This window comes from Brachyhypopomus gauderio, chromosome 8 (assembly GCF_052324685.1).
Source record: "Brachyhypopomus gauderio isolate BG-103 chromosome 8, BGAUD_0.2, whole genome shotgun sequence".
NCBI lineage: Eukaryota > Metazoa > Chordata > Actinopteri > Gymnotiformes > Hypopomidae > Brachyhypopomus > Brachyhypopomus gauderio.
Genome location: NC_135218.1, coordinates 18,515,918 through 18,538,417, shown reverse-complemented (window position 1 = coordinate 18,538,417; position 22,500 = coordinate 18,515,918). Strand labels below are relative to the sequence as shown.

The 22,500-nt window shown below is 48.7% G+C and overlaps 1 protein-coding gene across 1 annotated transcript in view; it reads right to left on the bottom strand.

Moving 5' to 3' along the window:
• The window catches only part of LOC143521799 (receptor-type tyrosine-protein phosphatase F-like), a 105,977-nt gene that overhangs the window by 51,131 nt on the left and 32,346 nt on the right, over positions 1-22,500 (bottom strand). The window contains 7 exon segments of the mRNA XM_077015142.1: positions 3,031-3,224; positions 5,497-5,802; positions 8,065-8,209; positions 10,579-10,712; positions 10,971-11,552; positions 13,271-13,540; positions 22,292-22,402. Coding sequence (XP_076871257.1) covers positions 3,031-3,224; positions 5,497-5,802; positions 8,065-8,209; positions 10,579-10,712; positions 10,971-11,552; positions 13,271-13,540; positions 22,292-22,402 — 1,742 coding nt within the window.

Genomic DNA, 22,500 nt, shown 5'->3' with positions numbered 1-22,500 from the left:
CTGACAGGATCAGTGAGTTCATACTCATACTCAAAACACCTCATACACAACCTCATACATACTGACTCTCTCCTATTAGACCCCATACATACTGGATCTCTCCTATTAGATCTCATACATACTGGCTCTCTCCTATTAGACCTCATACATACTGGATCTCTCCTATTAGACCTCATACATACTGGATCTCTCTTATTAGACCTCATACATACTGACTCTCTCCTATTAGACCCCATACATACTGGATCTCTCCTATTAGACCTCATACATACTGGCTCTCTCCTATTAGACCTCATACATACTGGATCTCTCCTATTAGACCTCATACATACTGGATCTCTCCTATTAGACCTCATACATACTGACTCTCTCCTATTAGACCTCATGCATACTGGCTCTCTCCTATTAGACCTCATACATACTGGATCTCTCCTATTAGACCTCATACATACTGACTCTCTCCTATTAGACCTCATACATACTGGATCTCTCCTATTAGACCTCATACATACTGGATCTCTCCTATTAGACCTCATACATACTGACTCTCTCCTATTAGACCTCATACATAATGGATCTCTCCTATTAGACCTCATACATACTGGATCTCTCCTATTAGACCCCATACATACTGGATCTCTCCTATTAGACCTCATACATACTGACTCTCTCCTATTAGACCTCATACATACTGGATCTCTCCTATTAGACATCATGCATGCTGGCTCTCTCCTGTTAGACGGCCTGTGGACGTCGGTGTCCTTGGTAACTGTGGTTTGGCTCGTGCTGGAAAAGAGGATGGCCGTGTTCCTCTTCTCTGTCCTCTGTTGCCAGTTCAGTCTTCATCAGGCCAGAGTGTGAGAGTGAGAGCACTCGGGCTCTTGCACCAATGTCTTTCTAACCTCCAAGCATGTTAGTATCACAGTAATCCAGTTACACTGAGCCAAAAGTTAAGAGGAAACTGGCCAAGTTGTAGAGGAATCCTGTCAGAGGGACGTCACGGCAGGGCTGTGGGAGAAAGACTCTCCCCACAGCCCAATCTCACACTGTCTCTCTTCCTCAGTGAGACGGTGAGAGGCAAGGGACTGATAGGGGAGTATCTGTAGTAGAGGCAACCATGAGAGAACTATATGGACAAGGCCATAAACTGTAAACATGAACCTGGCCTGTCACCATGACAACAGGAGAGGTGAGAGGGGAGATGGAGAGGTGAGATGGAGAGGTGAGAGGGGAGATGGAGAGGTGAGAGGGGAGATGGGAGAGGGGAGAGGGGAGAGGTGAGAGGTGAGAGGGGATATGGAGAGGTGAGAGGGGAGATGGAGATGTGATAGGTGAGAGGGGAGATGGAGAGGTGAGAGGTGAGAGGGGAGATGGAGAGGTGAGAGGGGAGAGGGGAGAGGGGAGAGGTGAGAGGTGAGAGGTGAGAGGGGATATGGAGAGGTGAGAGGGGAGATGGAGAGGTGATAGGTGAGAGGGGAGATGGAGAGGTGAGAGGTGAGAGGTGAGATGGAGAGGTGAGAGGTGAGAGGTGAGATGGAGAGGTGCTCTGTGTGCATGTGCAGTCACGTCTCTGTCACTGCTGGGGAATGTAAACTCACACAGGTCAAACTTCATGCATGAAAACAACACCTCTCCACTCCAAGCTTAGGTGTGTGTGTGTGTGTGTGTGTGTGCGTGTGTGTGTGTGTGTGTGTTTGTGTGATAAGCTAGATGAAGAATCAGGGTATTGCCCAAGTTTCCTCACATGCACAGATAAGGCAGGAATGCAGCAGAGTTGGCGATCAGTGGTGAGAGCGGAACAGAATGAGCAAACCAAGAGAACAGGCATCACAGGAGAGAGAGAACGAGTCATAGGGCGCGATAATGGGGGAGACAGAGCGAGACAGAGAAATACAGAGAGGGAGGAGAGGGTGAAAGTGTGAAGGGGAGGAGGCATGGAGGAAGACCCAGGTACAACAGCCTGGACTCTTCTGACCCTCTGCATCAATACCCTCTACCTCAATACCCTCTACCTCAATACGCTCTACCTCAATACTCTCTACCTCAATACCCTCTACCTCAATACCCTCTGCATCAATACGCTCTGCATCAATACCCTCTACCTCAATACGCTCTACCTCAATACGCTCTACCTCAATACGCTCTACCACAATACGCTCTACCACAATATGCTCTACCTCAATACCCTCTACCTCAATACGCCCTCATCAATACCCTCTACCTCAATACCCTCTACCTCAATACTCTCTACCTCAATACCCTCTACCTCAATACGCCCTCATCAATACCCTCTGCATCAATACCCTCTACCTCAATACCCTCTACCTCAATACTCTCTACCTCAATACGCTCTACCTCAATACCCTCTACCTCAATACCATCTACCTCAGTACTATTTACCTCAATATTCTCTATCTCAATACTCTTTACCTCAATACGCTCTACCTCAATACTCTCTCCCTCTCCCTCATAACTACCTCATGACTCCCCAAAACTTTCTACCTTATGACTCCCTCTACCTCATTACTCTGTACCTCTTTACCACAAATGGTCAAGACTTTTTAATTTCCCTGTTGCCTTTATAAATAAAAATGTTGAAATACTGGAGTCCATTGAAACCACATAGTCCAGTATTTTAGTGTAATCACACCTCTACAATGTAATCACACCTCTACAGTGTAACCACACCTCCAGTGCTATTTCTGTAATTTTAAATGTACAACAGAAAAGGCTGATGGCAAATCCCAGGGTCAATGATCTACTTTATGTACAACCCACACACACACACACGCACACGCACACGCACACGCACACGCACACGCACACACACACACACACACACACACACACACACACACACACACACACACACACACACACACACACACACACAGTGACTTATGGTTAGTGCTCATGTCCTTGATTCAGCTGGGAGGGAAGGAATTACATCTCGTACGAACTATCCTCTGTGGAACTGCAGGCATAGGCGTCTGGGAGTTGTAGTTTTTTTGGCGTTGAAGGCTGTAGTACCTGGGCATCTGGGAGAGCCACGTCCAGGATGCTGGGCGTACCCCGGGGCTGTCCACCCTCCAGGCGTGAGTACACCACCTGGTAGCCACGGATCTGGCCATGCTGCTTCTGCACCAGGGGGGACTTCCATGACACCCGCAGAGTGGTGGAGTTCACCACGTCCACCTCCACCCTGCGTGGAGGAGCTCCTGGCACTGCAGACAGACAGGGAGAGCAAGACGGGTTCAGACCTTCAGACGGGAACACTCACGCACACATACTGTACACACACACACACACACACACACACACTCAAGCAGAGAGTTTTTGTATCCCTCTGGTCATTAAAGGAAGAAACATTAAACAAGAAGAGTACCTGTCAAACATATCCAGCAGCACCCCTGTATGAAGACTCACTGACCACTTTAAATCAACCTGTCTGACCTGCGTTTACCATGGTGTTAACCTACAGAAGGGTCTGCGTTTACCATGTGCAGAGTCTTGAAGGACAGCACACAACCTCTCACACACACTTACACACAACCGCTTTCATACTCTCTTACACACAAGCCTTTTCACACCCTCTCCAACAGCTCCTGTGAGAGAGTGAGTAGAATATCCAATCAGGTATTGATAAAATAGAGCAGTGGTGGTCAAGACGTTAATACTGATGGATAGAGGTGGAGTCAGAGGCGGAGCGAGGGTGGGAAAGGTCAAAAGGTCAACACGTTCAGCATTACCACATTACACTCAAGACAGCTGAGAGTTAGGCTCCGCCCCCACGTAATGAAGATACATATGTGTGTAGGAATCCTGAGCAGTGGACACCTCCTTTAAGACACTAAACAGGATGAATGTGCTTGCCTGTAGAAACTGGCCTTGGCCTCCAGAAGAGTAAGTTGATAGAATTTGTGTGAAACACACACACACATGTATACACACACATGTACACACACACACATGTACACACACACACACACACACACACACACACACACACACACACATACATACATGGCAATTTAGCCCTTGTGTTTAGAGAGAGAGAGAGAGAGAGAGAGAGAGAGAGAGAGAGAGAGAGAGAGAGAGAGAGAGAGAGAGAGAGGGGAGAGAGATGGAAAGAACGAGAGAGGTGAACACTCCTGCAATCATCATCCATTCAGATGTTGGTCTAACACACACACACACGCATATACATACACACATACATACACGCACACACACGCACACGCACACACACACACACATACATACACACACACACACACACACACACCTTTACAATTCCAGACTGCCACAACTAATCTAACTTCATCTGTTGTTCATCTAACCAGCTGTGGCCTAGTCTGATCCACCAGTAGATGTTATTAGGTTGAAGGATCACTCTCAACACAACCACAGGTAGAGGGTGTTGGGCTGGTGTGAGTGACACACAGCTGTGATGAGAGTGGTGTAAAAACACACACACTGAAAAACACACACAGCTGTTGTGGGTGCTGAGTGGAGTCTGGATCACAGATAGAAATGTGGACACAGAAAACATTCAGATAAATGTGTAGAGTTGTCTCTCTGTCTCACTCTCTCTTTGTCTCTCACTTTCCAGCTTTTTCTGTCTCTATCTATCTCATCTTCTGTCTCTGTATAATTCTCTCTCTTCCTTTGTCTCTCCATCTCACTGTCTCCTTCTGAGCCCTGTGTGAACACTGTTGGACTGGACTCATCCTGGACATCTCAACGCACGTCCCATGACCTATGGCTCGAAGAAGACAGAGGCACCGGAAGGTAGAGAGAGAGAAAGAGAGAGAGATGAAGATAGAGAAAGAAGGAAAGCTGGAGAGATAGAGATGAAAAGAGAGGTAGGGAGAGATAGAGTTAGAGAGAGATGAAGAGAGAGAGACAGAAGTAGAGAGATTGTTGGTGAGCCTTTTAGATCAGCGTGGGGCTCTTCCAGGGTTATTCTTATTAAGGGGTATTAAGAGGTATGAAGGGGTATTAAGAGGTATGAAAGGGTATTAAGGGGTATGAAGGGGCATTAAGGGGTATGAAGGGGTATTAAGAGGTATGAAGGGGCATTAAGGGGTATGAAGGGGTATTAAGAGGTATGAAGGGGTATTAAGGGGTATGAATGGGGCATTAAGGGGTATGAAGGGGTATTAAGAGGTATGAAGGGGTATTAAGGGGTATGAAGGGGCATTAAGGGGTATGAAGGGGTATTAAGGGGTATGAAGGGGTATGAAGGGGTATTAAGAGGTATGAAGGGGTATTAAGGGGTATGAAGGGGCATTAAGGGGTATGAAGGGGTATTAAGGGGTATTAAGAGGTATGAAGGGGTATTAAGGGGTATGAAGGGGCATTAAGGGGTATGAAGGGGTATGAAGGGGTATGCTGAGCGTGGTGTAGCTGGTAGAAGCAGGGAGGAGCAGGAGGAAGTGCTAGCTCTGGACAGACGGAAGGGTCCGTAGCAGTTGGATCCGCGGGAGAGCGTACCGTCCTCGCTGGTTCTGATGCGTGAGCTGGAGCTCTCCGGCCCGGCCCCAGCGTCAGTGTGGGCTCTGACCCAAACCCGGTACTCCGTCCATTTCTCTAGGCTCTCCAGCACGTAGCTGGTCACGTGCGCCGGAATGTTCTCCACCACGTGACGCTCGCGGTCCGCCCCCGAGACCTCCTGATAGGCCAGCGAGTAGCACACAAGGTTCCCGTGGCGACTGGCAGCAGGAGGTGCGACCCAACTCACCTTGATGCTGGTTGAGGAGAGACTGAGCAGGTTGACGTCCTGCGGGGGGGCCGACGGTGCTGTGGGGGTGAGGGTGGAGGTGAGGGGGCAGGTGGAGGTGGAGTCATACGCAGTCAGGACCGGAGAAAGGTGGTCTGAGGCTCGAAAGAAGGTTCTGGAAACTTCTATTCAATGTGTACTACACTGTGCTGCTGTGCAGAGACTAGAACTGAGATTAATGTCATGCTTAGCTTGTTCTGGTGTGTGTGTGTGTGTGTGTGTGTGTGTGTGTGTGTGTGTGTGTGTGTGTGTGTGTGTGTGTGTGTGTGTGTGTGTGTGTGTGTGTATGCTTGTTTGGTGTTTGTTTTGAAGTGTGTGTGTGTTTTAGGTGTGTGTGGTATCTCATTCTCTTGGTGTGGTAATGTGTGAATGTGTTGCAGAAAGAATAACATGTTCACAGGACATCACGCCTACTTGCTTTCATTTCCTGTCATTGCCCTGCTGACCAGCTGTCCCAAGTCCGGAGAAGCAGACCGACACAAATGAAGGAAACAGAAGACCAACACCGGTGTTGGTGTGACATGGACCCCAGCCTACAAATGAAACAACGCCACCAGCACATGGACGAGAAGGACCTGGTTACGTGGAGAACTCCTGTACGTGGCAAAAAGCCTTGGTCAAGATCATCTAATCATTATTTCATTTTTAGGGCATACAGAGTTGGTGAGAGTTTGAATATCTGAGTTGGTCGGCTTTGTTAAGTTGGGCTTCCACTTTGCTGATTGAGTATACGTCGTCACCAAAGGACTGGGATGACATGACCGAGGCTTTGGGCACAGCACAGAGGAACCTTCTAGAACCTCAGCGTCACATTAACCACACCAACATGGGGCTGCCATGGAGGACAGCCCAGGACGTCCAGGTGAGCCGTCCTGATGGTCACGTGACAGCGAGAGAGCATGATAAATGAACCCCACAGAAAGAGAGTAAGGACAGGAAAAGAAGGAGAGAGAGAAAAGATGTGATGTAGAGGTGTAGATGTAGATGTAGGAGGTTGAAGAGATTTTGCGAAATGCATGAAGAGAGAAGAGAAATGACTGAGACAAAATGGAGAAAGTGAGAGTGAGGGTACGTGAGAGGGAGAGAGAGAGAGAGAGAGTGGGAGAGAGAGGGAAAGTGAGGGAGAGGGGGAGAGGAAGAGAGAGAGAGAGAGAGAGTGAGAGGGTGCTGAAATGTGAAAGGAAGAAATGGAAGAAAAGGAGAGGGTGTGACAGAGATAAACGAATGTGGAAGATAAAGGGAAAAAGAAAGTAGATGAAAGGAGTTGTGATAAACAGCACAAAAGGCAAGGAAGAATGACATAGGTGAAAAAGAAAGTGTGTGTGTGGATGTGTGTGTGGCAAAGAGACAGACAGATAGGGAGAGGATGAGATTGCAGGTTGTGGGTCTCTGGGGGACATTGTCTCTGCATGCGCTATATGAAAGGCGAAATCACAGATGACCAGCAGGGGGCAGTGTTCCTGTGGGAATGGAGAACACCCACCCCCACCCAAGTGCCAGGCCTCCTTCAGCTGACAGTCTGAACAAAACAGCCCCCCAAAATCCCTGATTCCTTTTAAGAGCTGTCATAAATATTCAGTGGCTCAGTCGTCTGAGTGACGGGGACTTGGCCTGGGATGTCAGGACTGAGATTACACTGAGAAGTCAGCGTCACTCTGACACCACCGAGGAGAAGAAACCTCAACCCACCAATCACGGAACAGGACCCAGCCAATAAAGGGGAGCCTGTGAGAGTCGTGGCAGTTAAATTAACGCCTGGAAGCTGTGTGGATTAAATCTTCACAGCTTGAGGCTCCTTATCTGAACAGCCTTAAAGCACAGGGCTGTTTGAGTTTTAAAAAACCATGGTGAGAAATAAACAAAAACACATAAATAAACAAGTATGTGAAATGGCAGACTGATGGTTCTGCAGAGCAATGTTTGCGCATTACTGCTTGTCCCAAATCTCACCCACCTTCAAGTCAGCAGCTGATTCCAAGGGCTCGAGGAGCAACATCTCACATGAATATGGCCTCCTCAAGACCACATCACCACGGACAGGAATGTGTGTTAGAGAGCAAAACTCTGCAATCACCCTCGTAACCAGCTAGAAGGAACGACCAGCAGACCCACCTTACCAGAGTAAAGATGGTAGCTATGACTGAAACAGCCAGCAGGGGGCGAGAGAACGCCGGAGCCGGACAAGAGCGCGCGCGAGAGAGAGAGAGAGAGAGAGAGAGAGAAAGAGAGAGAGAGAGAGAGAGAGAAGGAAGCCGCGGGTGTGGGATGCCACTGCTACTCACAGGACTGAGCCGTGCGAGCCTGGACGGGCTGTGTGAAAACGCCCACGCCCAGCTCGGACCGGGCCGCCAGCATGAACTCGTACACAGTATCGGGCTTCAGGCCTTCGACGGCATAGGAACCAGCAGGATCAAAGGTCAGATGGTTCTGTGAGATGCAGAGATAGAGAAGGAGAGAAAAACATAATGAATAACTCAATTATCTTGCTCACCTACAGATCACGTGATCGTGCGTCTGTATCGTCATGTCCTGCTATGATAAGCAGACTAGTGCTGTTGCACTTGCTATGTTTTTACATCCGCTGTGTTTTACACTCGCTGTGATTTACACTCGCTGTGATTTTACACCTGCCATGATTTTACACCCGCAGTGTTTTACACTAGCTGTTATTATTAGTCGTCGTATCACACTACCTTAGTAATTGCTGTAAATGCTCCATGTAAAGGAGTCATGTGCTATAAAACACACTGAATTATGTGACCCAGTGAGACAGTCCTTACTATCACCTCCATATCTGAAACTGCAAATGCTGTTGTAGGTGCTAGTGTTGGTTGAGGTGGTAAGGATGGTGATGGTGTTGTGTGTGGTAGTGGCATTAGTGTTAAGGTGGTGGTGTTGAGTGTAGTAGTGGTGGTGGTGTTGGTGTTATGGAGGTGGTGTTGTGTGTGGTAGTGTTAAAGGTGTGAGTGTTAGGGTGGTGGTGTTGAGTGTGGTAGTGGTGGTGGTATTGGTGTTATGGTGGTGGTGTTGAGTGTGGTAGTGGTGGTGGCATTAGTGTTATGGATGTGGTGTTGTGTGTGGTAGTGGCGTTAGTGTTATGGTGGTGGTGTTGAGTGTGGTAGTGGTGGTGGTGTTGGTGTTATGGTGGTGGTGTTGAGTGTGGTGGTGGTGGTGTTATGGTGATGGTGTTGAGTGTAGTAGTGGTGGTGGTGTTGAGTGTGGTAGTGGTGGTGGCATTAGTGTTATGGTGGTGGTGTTGAGTGTGGTCATGGTGGTGGTGTTGGTGTTATGGTGGTGGTGTTGAGTGTGGTGGTGGTGGTGTTATGGTCATGGTGTTGAGTGTGGTAGTGGTGGTGGCGTTAGTGTTATGGTGGTGGTGTTGAGTGTGGTAGTGGTGGTGGTATTGGTGTTATGGTGGTGGTGTTGAGTGTGGTAGTGGTGGTGGCATTAGTGTTATGGTTGTGGTGTTGTGTGTGGTAGTGGCGTTAGTGTTATGGTGGTGGTGTTGAGTGTGGTAGTGGTGGTGGTGTTGGTGTTATGGTGGTGGTGTTGAGTGTGGTGGTGGTGGTGTTATGGTGATGGTGTTGAGTGTAGTAGTGGTGGTGGTGTTGGTGTTATGGTGGTGGTGTTGAGTGTGGTAGTGGTGGTGGCATTAGTGTTATGGTGGTGGTGTTGAGTGTGGTAGTGGTGGTGGTGTTATGGTGGTGGTGTTGAGTGTGGTGGTGTTATGGTCATGGTGTTGAGCGTGGTAGTGGTGGTGGCGTTAGTGTTATGGTGGTGGTGTTGAGTGTGGTAGTGGTGGTGGCATTAGTGTTATGGTGGTGGTGTTGAGTGTGGTAGTGGTGGTGGCGTTAGTGTTATGGTGGTGGTGTTGAGTGTGGTAGTGGTGGTGGCGTTAGTGTTATGGTGATGGTGTTGAGTGTAGTAGTGGTGGTGTTATGGTGGTGGTGTTGAGTGTGGTGGTGGTGGTGTTATGGTGATGGTGTTGAGTGTAGTAGTGGTGGTGGTGTTGGTGTTATGGTGGTGGTGTTGAGTGTGGTAGTGGTGGTGGCATTAGTGTTATGGTGGTGGTGTTGAGTGTGGTAGTGGTGGTGGTGTTATGGTGGTGGTGTTGAGTGTGGTGGTGGTGGTGTTATGGTCATGGTGTTGAGTGTGGTAGTGGTGGTGGCGTTAGTGTTATGGTGGTGGTGTTGAGTGTGGTAGTGGTGGTGGCATTAGTGTTATGGTGGTGGTGTTGAGTGTGGTGGTGTTGGTGTTATGGTGGTGGTGTTGAGTGTGGTGGTGGTGTTAGTGTTATGGTGGTGGTGTTGAGTGTAGTAGTGGTGGTGGCGTTAGTGTTATGGTGGTGGTGTTGAGTGTGGTAGTGGTGGTGGCATTAGTGTTATGGTGATGGTGTTGAGTGTAGTAGTGGTGGTGGTGTTGGTGTTATGTTGGTGGTGTTGAGTGTAGTAGTGGTGTTGGTGTTGTGGTGGTGTTGAGTGTGGTAGTGGTGGTGGTGTTAGTGTTATGGTGGTGGTGTTGAGGGTAGTAGTGGTGGTGGCGTTAGTGTTATGGTGGTGGTGTTGAGTGTAGTAGTGGTGGTGGCGTTAGTGTTATGGTGGTGGTGTTGAGTGTAGTAGTGGTGGTGGTGTTGGTGTTATGTTGGTGGTGTTGAGTGTGGTAGTGGTGGTGGTGTTGGTGTTATGGTGGTGGTGTTGAGTGTGGTAGTGGTGGTGGTGTTGAGTGTGGTAGTGGTGGTGGTGTTGAGTGTGGTAGTGGTGGTGGTGTTGGTGTTATGGTGGTGGTGTAGTGGGTACCTTGTTCCCTGAGTCAGCCTCCCAGTAAATCAGCTCGTACTTGGTGATGTGGTCCTGAACCGGCCACAGCCACGTGAGCATGACCCGTGTGTCCAGCTCCGCCTCTGCCTCAAAGTCCATGGGCTGGGAAGGAACTGCAGGGAACAGCACCCAGATCAGCACCCAGATCAGCACCCAGGGAACAACACCCAGGGAACAACACCCAGATCAGCACCCAGTGAACAGCACCCAGATCAGCACCCAGGTCATATATTAATTAAAGACTCTAAAACACACACACACACACACACACACACACACACACACACACACACACACACACACACACACACACACACACACACACACACACACTCTCTCTCTCTCTCTCTCTCTCTCTCTCTCTCTCTCACCGCCTTGCTGAGTTTTGATCTGCAGCACGTCTGATGGCGGTCCGTCCCCCACGGACGTGAAGGCCAGGACCCTCAGGCTGTAGGTGACGTTGGGCACCATGCCGGAGATGGTGGTGAGGTGGCTGGCGTCCGTGTTGTGCTTGTGCCAGGTGCTGAGCGGGCTGTGCGGCTGGGTCGTGAAGTAGACGCGGTATCCCCGCACGTTCCCGTTGGCTTCCTCCGGGGGGTCCCACTGCACCAGCATGGTGGTGGCGCTGAGCATGCGGGCCTGCACGCGCAGGGGAGCGGACGAGGGCGCCTGCTCGCCCGTGCGGGTCACCACCGACCCGCTGGGCGGCCCGCGCCCGATGTTGTTCACCGCCATCACGCGGAACTCGTACTCGGAGTACGGGCTGAGGCCCCCGATGCTGTAGCGCGTGGACGCCACACCGTCCACCTCCTGGTGACCCGTGTCGGAGCTCCGCGCCCGGTACTGGATCACGTAGTAGGACACGGGCTCTGGGTTCCCGGAGTCCCACGTCAGGGTCACGCTGGTGGCCGTGGTCTCCGTGACGATGAGAGAGGTGGGGGGGCGAGGAAGGGCTAGATAACACATGATTTATTATTTAGAGTTCTGGGGATCCCAATACATAATCACTGGAATAACAATATTAGTTTTTTATATTTTATGGAACTTCTGTGAAAACTGAGACAGAAATAAAAATGACATTTTTGAAAATTAAAATGAAATGACAACATTTCACTCCATACTTGTTTTTTATTTTCTGTGGTGGTTCAGGACAGTCAGTGGGTTCAGCATAGCTTTCAACTACATTTATCCATGTACCCAAATAAAAAAACAAACCTTTGATAAGCTGTATTTCAATTATGTAAAACTCATAATCTGTAAGCCATTTGCAAGGCAGTTTAATGGCTGCTGACACCGTGGTATGGAAGCACACGTTGAACGTTTGTGAATCTGTGGGAATGTGCATGGGTCCAGGACCCTGAGGGTTCTGCGCTGGAACTGTATCCATGTTGGCTCTCTGGACGGGGGCCGAGTTTCTGCCTCCCGCGTCCCAGATGGACAGCAAAGTGTCTGCAGTGTGATTATACTGCAGCTGAGAATGACTTCAAACAGCTTTTGGGTTGCAGTCAGAGTCAAAGTGGTCTCACGAGAGACCGATGCAGTGTTGTGGGAACGGCAGGAAAAGACACGCCACATGCCGGCTTCGTGCCGCTTTATGGAGCTCAAATACGCTACGGAAATATCGCACTGCGTCCAAATCCCACAACACCTTCCGGTTCCCTCTGAAAGACTTGAAGAGTATCAGAGTGGTGCCGTATTCAGAGGGCTCCCTTGATCCGTGTGCATACAAGCCCCATGTACAGAAGAGATTAGCACTACGACATGCCGAGTTCAACCCTCAAAGCCCTGCGTCACCCCGGTCATTCTTAGAGAGAGCCAAAACCACAGATGATTAAAACTCCTGGAATGACTCAGTTTATGAAACTGGCACAATTAATAATTGATAACTGCAGGTAAAGACCATTATAACAGTAAGATGGATATGGTGGTTAATACTCTGTCTGAACAGAGAAATACCTCTATTCTTCCTTTTCTGTCTCAGCACTCTCCCTCTCTCTCTCTCTCTCTCTCCCTCCCCCTCCCTCTCTCTCTCCCTCTCTGTCTGTATTTCACAGCCTGATCGACTAACCAGATGTGGAAGTCTGGGCTAACCTCTGACACTCAAGACTTGTGATAAACAGTGCAATAAACGAGGTGTTGGATCTGAGCTTGTTCTTATCAGGAGGAAGCTAAGGGCGGGATATTCCCTGGTTTGGGTCTGGGTGTAAAATAGCTCTGTGACAGTAATGGGGATGATGCAGGGAGTTATTCATCACGTTTCAGAGCTGATGAAAGATTGATAAGCTGCTGGCATGGAAACCCTCCCCTCCCAACTCTGTTATTAATGAGACCTACTTCAGCAAATACGATAGAGAGAGACCAGTACCACAGACCAGTACCACAGACCAGTACCAGAGCTGTGGGAGCCCTGGTCAGCCCTGCCTTAGGCTGCTAGACCAGTGAAGATAAATGCATGGTAGGCCAATGGCCAGCAGCAAGGTTGTGGGTACTGTTAGTTAATCTTACACACACAGCCGTCTTTTCAAACGAACGAATGAATGAATGAATTAATTAATAAGATGAATGGATGAATGAAATAATGAATTAGTGAGTGAGTGAGTGAGTGAGCAGTTGCATGTGTTGTGTGTGTCCCTGTAGTCACGATGCGATAAAGGGACAGATGAACTCTCACCCTTCACAGTGATCTGGGCGGTGGTGTCGATCATGCCCAGAGAGGAGATGGCCACACACGTGTAGTTGGCTGACTGGCGGATGTTGGTGAGCTCCAGCACGTTCCTCCCGATGGGCATCTCCTCTTCCTTGGTGAGCTCCACCTCTCCCGCCATCCACTTGACGTAGGGCATGGGAGCGCCCACCGCCACGCACGTCAGGTTGATGCTGCCTCCTGGCATCACCTCGTGATTGGTGGGGGGGATCGAGAAGCGTGGTGGCACTCTTCGCACTGTCATAGGAGGACAAGAAGGGGCGGAGTTAGAGGTCAGGTGAGGGGGAGGGGAGACAGGAAGTGCAGCCCTCCTGAGACAGGTATGACTGAATGTGTGCACACCTGCAGGGTAGCTGGCACAGACACTTATGGGGTTTGACTGCAGCTACACAGCTACTGCTCTGAAGACACACTGGGCCTTGTATCACTCTGACGTGGACTGTTTTCTTTTTTTGTTGTTGCTGTAAAACATACGTGGAGGAAACTACTTGTTGAGTGGTGAACTGTGTTGGTTAAGAAACTGATTTGAGGTGGTGATAGTCACTGAACCCTCACTGCCCTGAACACTCCACCTCCACTGGGCCTGGCCTTGGTCCCAACAGACTTAGAAACGGTCCCGCATATCCACAGAAAGGTCAGGACTAGCGAGACCTGAGGCCCATGCTCCCATGCTAACGGCGCTGGGAGTGTGCTGGACGTGAAGCTCCAGATGCTCCTCACTAAAGCTTCTCGTGTTCTCCGAGAATCACACATGCGTGCCTCATCGCCTGGTCGCTGAGAGGCAGAGCTGCCCTAATTACACATGGCAAAGAAACGTGTCCAGCACTAAAGCCCACAGGCAAACACCAGCACAGCTCTCTCCTAGCACGCTGCTGTCAGCCCGTTCCTGAGATCCTGGCTCTTACTTCAAGGGTGCAATAGAGAGTCAGACACCCACGAACTCAGAGACAAACACAGTGCCTTCGAGTGTACCAAATCTTCTTGTTTTGTTGACTGCACAAGGAAACCAAAAGTGGAGACATAAGATTCAGTGTAAACATCCAATTCAGCAACACTGATTCACACATTTGATTCATTACATTTGATTCAGCACTCCTGATTTGACATGATCTAATTCAACATATCTGATTCACAATATCCAATACGGCACACTTTATTCAACACACCTGATTCAACAGTCCTGATTCTGCACATTAACTGATTATCGAGCTGTGTCTGGCTGAAGCAGAGAACATGCCTCAGTGTTTGTAGTAATAGCACTGCCCTGGAGACTCAGGCCGCCGTAGCCCGCATCACCAAAATATACAAACTCCTTTACTTTTTACCTTCCTCTGTTCTTCTGCTACGGTAGGAGGACAGAAATGCTGAACCACTTTGAAGGTCATTTTGTGCAAAACTTCTTACTTAAATGAGAAGTGTACTGAGCTCTGAGAGGGGCATTTAAATGACGGTAGTGTCTGCAGGCTGCTGTCATTTCTGCCCCTACTGCCCCAGGCATCTGTTGGGGTGGGATGGAGATTGCTACTGTCATCACCCCAAAGCACTCAAGAAACACCTTAAGAAGATTAAAGAGAAATAGATGTTTTAGGTCAAAAGTTTCCCGAACAGAATATGATGGAATTCTCATTATGTTGTGCTCCAGGGACCAACCAGCGATCCAGACGCCACCAGCTGAAAAAGTTGAAATCGAAGCCACCAAGTATTTTATGTGATACATGCTATCATTTTTTTCTTTGTGCAGATCAATTGGATGAACGGCAAGACGGGCTTTAGTTCCAGGTGTAAACATGGTGGGTTATCCTTCAGAACCAGCAGGTTTGGAGTCTTGCCTTCTCTCTGCTCATGGATCCTGGAGCTGAATCTTGGTTGTCCCAACAGTGACGACCTCAATCTGAGCATGGCAAAGAGAGACCATGACCTGCCCATCCTCACGGTCTAGTTTAACACTCGATGTCTAGGTTTATCTTGGTCCCACCCACAAAGAAGTGCATTGTGTTTTCACCCTACTCATCGCGCACCTTAAATATAACACCTGTCCACACCTGTCTACACGGGTCCACACCTGTCTACAGGTACAGTGGCTTCAAGACATGTGTCATCTTTATCAGTATGTATATTCTTTATTACACCTTAGCAGTTATTTTGTTTGTCAGGGCCATGGAAAATAGCTCTGTCGGATTGGCTAGAAGATGTCTGCTATTTCCCTATATTGTATCACTGTTGGTTAATAATGATAGCATATGCAAATGTGGGGGTGGAGTGACAAGCACGTTATCTAAATAAAATGGCAATAAGTTTAGTGTTGTCACATCATCTGCTTAGCAAAACATGTACAAAGCCTCTGGTTTATGAAACAATGCAGACACAGTGAAGCAAGCTAGTCCCCAAGGAGGTGTCCTGGTATCATAAAATAACATCCTGTTTCTTCCTGACATGGTAAGGTGCCGCTAACGTGTTGTCTTACTTATTTAATGACAAGGAAATACCAGTAGAATTCAGAGAAATTGATATTTCAGGTCAGGCGTTTCTCGAAGAGATTAAAGTTATTGATCAAGTTGGTGGGCGTGAGTAGATACTGTGTGTTAAGATGCTACACTGCAATTATGAGATATTGATAACTAATTATTTCCCTGAAGTAAAAATACTTTCACTCTGTGGTTTTAGATGTGTGTGTAGTTTCTGGACACTGACTGCAAAAGCGAACAGAATGAACTGGGTATTATATATTTGCAGCAGGTGCGATTCTCTAAGAGTTCACAGCAGGTGTGATGGCCTAACAGTGGCTGGACAATGTTCTATCAGAAGCCTGAGAACATCTGCACAGATATTTGGAAATTCTGGATGTTCTTGCCTCCCTGTTTGTGTGTGTAGTTCACGGGACGTTTATTAGACATCACTCAGATGTCTCCTGTGGGCTTGTCAGGGGTAACAAAAACACCGTAAAATGACTGAACAGCCCAATCTCCTCAAGCGCTGGACGACTTAACATGGATGTAAACTTTAGCAGATAATTTCCTCAGCAGGAAATTGGGAAAGGAGGAGAACGCATTTTGCATAGCAGGTGTTGGAGGGATGACTCTCCACAGTGGAGCAGTACGTTTGGCTGCTGAACATACTGGGCAGACTGGGCCAAACATCACACCTCCTGCACATGGCCACGCAAAACAAACAGCACCAAGAGTTTCTGAGAGTGAAATGTGGGACAGTAAATATTACTCTGTCTGGACATCTAGCAGCTGGAGAGATCATACAAACTCCCTGAGACTACACAACAGTTTCCTGCCTCCTCCTTCATGTTAACCACCTCATGTTAACCATATATATATGTTCACCAAAACAAACAGCTCTCTAATTTTACTGTGTGTGTGTGTGTGTGTGTGTGTGTGTGTGTGTGTATTTAGGTTACATTATTTTACCTGGACTGGTCAACCCACACCCAGGCCACGGTTGGGTTGTGTGGACACAGAGGCTGCAGTGTGAGTCTAAGACCTGAGGGTGGTGTGGGTGGTGTGAGTGGTGTGAGTGGTGTGAGTGTTAGACCTGAGGGTGGTGTGGGTGGTGTGTGTTAGACCCGAGGGTGGAGTTTTTGCACATAGTTATAGTAGTTACAATCAGCAGGCAACACAGTCTGAACACAGAGTCAGTGAGTGAGTGTGTTAGGAAGCACAGGCTGTTGTGTGAGTGTGCTGGCAGGTAACCAGCAGGGAGAGAGAGACCACGTTAGTTCACGTTAGTCATCCTACACACACAGGAAGCCATGTTACCATGGACATGGAGGATGGTCACACTGTGATGGCTGAGGTCAGGAGTGAGTGGGAGGGTGGTGTGCTGACCCAGGGCCCCCTTGCAGGGCAGAGGGAGGGACAAGGGGAGGAGCTGAGGAAGGGCAAGGGGAGGGGCTGAGGAGGGGCTGGGGGAGGGGCATGGCCGATACCCCGCCCCTCCTAGACCTTAATCACTGAGCTCACTTAGGCAAGCTCAGCTAGAGTGAGTGGAGCAATGGAGATGTGGTCATTAGTAATGCAGAGACACACACACACACACACACACACACACACACACACACACACACACACACACACACACACACACACACACACACACACACACACACACATTTCCTGAAGCCATATCGAGCAACAGTTCAAGCAGGTAGGTAGCAATGCAGAAACCAACAGAGCATGCTGACAAACAAACAGACAAATAAATAAATAAACAAACCATCCGTTAATGCAGATGCAGTTTTGGCTCATACGATCATTTTGGCTCATATAATCGATGTCATGATGTAAATGAAAGTCTGATTCACTAAAAGTAGCACTGATCAGATCGCTCAGCCAGCAGGGAAAATCCACCCTTATAATGGAAGCAAGGCTTCTCCAGGGGGCGTGTCTCCAGGGGGCGTGTCTCCAGGGGGCGTGTCTCCTGTCTCATTGTAATTCAGAGTCTATGATGACAGCTAGAAATGCCAGATGTCGTCATGCACATAGCTGTGACCTTCACAGCTCCTGTAACACAGACCCTGGTCATCTCAGAATACACCAGTGCTGATATGCACACCTGCTCTTATGAGTGCTGTGTATGACTGTCTGTCAGCCACGTGAGAGTAACTCAATCTACAACACACTACAGCTAACTTTTACATTTGACTGGATATCTCTATATCAGCATCTTAATATCTACATTTCAACTAGAAATCAGAACCTGCTTCTCTAGATATCTTACTAGATATCAAAATCATCATCTTCAAAAACACAAAAACTGGAGAATTTTATCCCAGTGCGTGTTTTCAGGAAGGCTGTCGCAGAGCATTTAGCTGTCAAGTGCAACTGTTATACAGATGCTCTTTGATTTACACATAGCTTTCTTTCTCCTTTCTTTTATTCTATGTCCTGGCATTGTTGTTGTCATATGTATGCCAAAGGGCTTTGCCTTTTGTCAGGCTGTTATTGTAAATAAGAAAATTGTTCTTAATGACTTGCCTGGTGAAATAAAGGTTTAATTAATAAAATAATAAATCTAAATATATTTCTAGATAGTAGGACCTGGATATCTAAATATCTTTCTACATAAGTGAGACCAAACTTTTAGATGTCACCTTCCTTTTCCATGGAGACAAGACTCCCTGTGTGCTGCTGTGGTTTCTGGGGTCCGATTGCATGGCTCGGTTTGGAAGAGCGCTTCAGGAACCCAGCATGGTCTGCACCGCTTCCTCTGGGTCACACGCCGCAGCAAAGCTGATGCCAGAACCAAAATAACAACCACGGCTGCTTTACCCAGCGGAACCAGTTCTGGACCAAAGGAGTTTGGTGTGGGACACCACTTCCTGCCACTGGCCCGTAAACACACTTCTGCTGATGTGTTCAGTATCTGGGATCTGACCTTGACAGTAATGAGTCTCTACAAAGCCAAGGTGGTTTATTTAGATGGCCTACCTGCGGGGACACTGCTGAATCGTCCACAGAGCACAAGTTTGAAACAACAAAACCCCAAAAGAAGACAAAAATGGAAGAAGTAATAACCCAAAAATAAGAAACAACCAAAATAAGATACAAACTGAAATAATTTGCATGTCCCATATACAGTGCACATCTGAAGAAATAATAAAGATGCAGAGACTTCATGCCAGGAGCAAGCTCGCCACAGCCCAGTACAGCCCAGTACGGCCCAGCACAGCCCGGCACAGACCAGTATGGCCCGGTACAGCCCGGCACAGACCAGTACGGCCCGGTACAGCCCGGCACAGGGCGGCACAGGGCAGCACAGGGCGACACATGGTGGCACAGGGCAGGTAAAGCTGGCGGATGAAACACGGGACACAGCTACATGCATCAGGCCACAGGGCACTGGGGAGGACTCCTTGGAAAATGGGACAGGGGTAGCAATCACGGGGACATAGAGGCCACAGGGAGGCGTGGGGGAGGACTGAGAGGAGAACTGGGAGGAGAACTGGGAGGGAGGAGGAAGCCACATCGAGCTGTGGGCTCCAACACACAGGGCCTCCGTGTAAGTGAAGAGAGAACAGAAGGAACCCACCTTCACGCTGGTCTGACATGGGGAGTGGAGTGATTTGGATGGCAGGGTGCAATGGAGATGAAGGGAAACAAAGTCAGAGAGAGAGAGAGAGAGAGAGAGAGAGGGGGGGGGGTAGAGAGGAGGCGGGAGAGCAAGAAGACAGGGAGAAACAGAGAAAGTGAAACAGGCAAATATTCTGCTTATCCATAAAAGACAAGCATTAAGAACATGACAACAATGACACAAAGCACTGATACACACACACACACACACACACACACCCACACACACACACACACACACACACACACACACACACACACACACATATACAAATTATTTTAGCAAATGTCTTCTCTAGCTGTCTGTATACATCTCATCATTACTATTCAAAAGCTTTTCTAATTCTATCTGGCCTCAATAGTCTGGACCCTAAAATTATGTTTGGCCTACTCATCCACACACTCATCCACACACACACACACACACACACACACACACACACACACACACACACACACACACACACACACACACACAGCACAAAGAAATGTCTCAAACACACATTTATCAGCATAAGCGATGCGTGAAGCTGTGAGGAGTCAAAGACGGTCGCATGTGTCTTCCAGAGCACTGAGGCTCATGGGAGATGAACACACGGCTCTCATGGAACAGGAGAAGCACTTTGTGGAAGGACAAATCCCATATACAGCATGTGTGTATGCTTAGATACACACAAGAGACACAGAACACACACACACATGAGAAGAAACAAAACGGCAATGCATAAAAAGACAGAGGAGAAGAGGAAGAGGAAGTGTACTAAAGACAGGCAAGAGGGGGCTGCCAACACACACACACACACACACACACACAAAGCTGGAAATATGATCCTGTGACAGATTGAGATTGTTCTTAGACACACCTGTTGGAGGAAGAGTTCACACAGGGACCACCAAATGAATACTGGAATAAAACCTTTCAAGAAATACCCAGACCCTACACAGGGTGGAGTAAACACCATCTCTGTGCAGCTCCTGGAGGGTGGAGCACTAATCTCCAACAGGGTCCAGCTCTTCCCACAAAAGCATCTGCAGAGCTGGAGTGTCTCGCCAAGATAAAAGATTTCAAAAAAGACTGCCGCATTACACGAACCACACACACACACACACGCACACACACACACACACACAGGTCACAAAAATGGAAGGGGGTTGTGATTTCAGTCACTCATAAATATATATTAAAACTGATTCATCTGAAGGTTCTGAGTATGTGTTCTATCCGTTGCGTGTGTGGTCTGAGTTAAGATCAAAGACTTCACGGACGCCTGCGTGGATCTGATCCAGCCTGTCAGTCTTTGATTGGATCATCGGGTTCTGACTCTGTGATCAGGGCAAGGAACCGTGCTGAGACACGAGGAGCTCATGAAGAGAAACCACCACCTCCTCTTCTTCATGCACCTGAATACCCCCGCCACACACACACACACCACACACACACACACACACACACACACACACACACACGCTCGCACACATACACACACTCGCACACATACACACACACTCGCACACATACACACACACTCGCACACATACACACACTCACACTCACACACACATTATTCACACATCACACACTTATTTTCTCTGACTCTGTCTCTCTCACAAACACAAAGACACTTTCATCACATGGACAGTTTCAAACCCAGGTCGGATAACAAACACACCCATCTGTTTGTACACAGACGTGTTTTACTCTGCTGATGAATCTGATCTGTGAGTTTTATCAGGTTCTGAAAGAATTCTGGGCCTGATGTTCAGTATTCTTCAAAACAAAAACAGACCTGCAGATTGTCAGGATCTTTTCTAGAACTGTGGAACCTGAACGTTCCTCTTCATCACTCTCAACAGCCACGTTCTAGAGCCACATTGGAGCCACAGACGGCAGGATGAAGAGAGACAGGGTTCATGTGTGCAGCAGGTGTAGTCAGGCTGTGGTCTACACTACAGCAGGATGAAGAGAGTCAGGGTTCATGTGTGCAGCAGGTGTAGTCAGGCTGTGGTCTACACTACAGCAGGATGAAGAGAGACAGGGTTCATGTGTGCAGCAGGTGTAGTCAGGCTGTGGTCTACACTACAGCAGGATGAAGAGAGACAGGGTTCATGTGTGCAGCAGGTGTAGTCAGGCTGTGGTCTACACTACAGCAGGATGAAGAGAGACAGGGTTCAGGTGTGCAGCAGGTGTAGTCAGGCTGTGGTCTACACTACAGCAGGATGAAGAGAGTCAGGGTTCAGGTGTGCAGCAGGTGTAGTCAGGCTGTGGTCTACACTACAGCAGGATGAAGAGAGTCAGGGTTCAGGTGTGCAGCAGGTGTAGTCAGGCTGTGGTCTACACTACAGCAGGATGAAGAGAGACAGGGTTCATGTGTGCAGCAGGTGTAGTCAGGCTGTGGTCTACACTACAGCAGGATGAAGAGAGACAGGGTTCATGTGTGCAGCAGGTGTAGTCAGGCTGTGGTCTACACTACAGCCAAACTCTGTAATGAGCTGGAGCTCCTCAACGGCATCCTGGGGAATTCCACAGCCCACCTGCACACATCAGCACACTCCACCCGGCTCCACCCGGCTCTACCCGGCTCCACCCGAGCCTGCTCTCCCAGCTCTGTGAAGATCTCCACCCTCATGCACCCTGAGTCCACCCTGCTAGGGTCAGACTCTGTTTAAAGTGGAGAGCTGCTACTAAACTCCAGTGTGTTGGGAAGAGAAACATCAAGGCAGACTGCAAACCAAAAAACAGCAACAATAACAACAATGAAACCCCCACAATCCTCAGGGTCTGGAGGTCCGTGCGGGACTGAGGGAGTGAGGCTGGTGCTGTAGGGGTAAAGACTGGGTCCTGCGGCCCAGCGGCGAGCTGTGGTTAGGTCAGGAGTGTTATGTGGGGGGTTTCCCCGTGTGCAGTTCTTACCTCGCACGTAGAGGTTGGCGGGGGCGGAGTAGCGAGTCCCCGCGCTGTTCATAGCTACACACTCATACTTGCCCTGATCCGACTCCTCACTGCTCTCGATCTGCAACGCACCTGCGGAAGCAACAGAGAGGGTCACGTTCAGGACACACACACACACACACACACACACACACACACACACACACACACACACACACACACACACACAC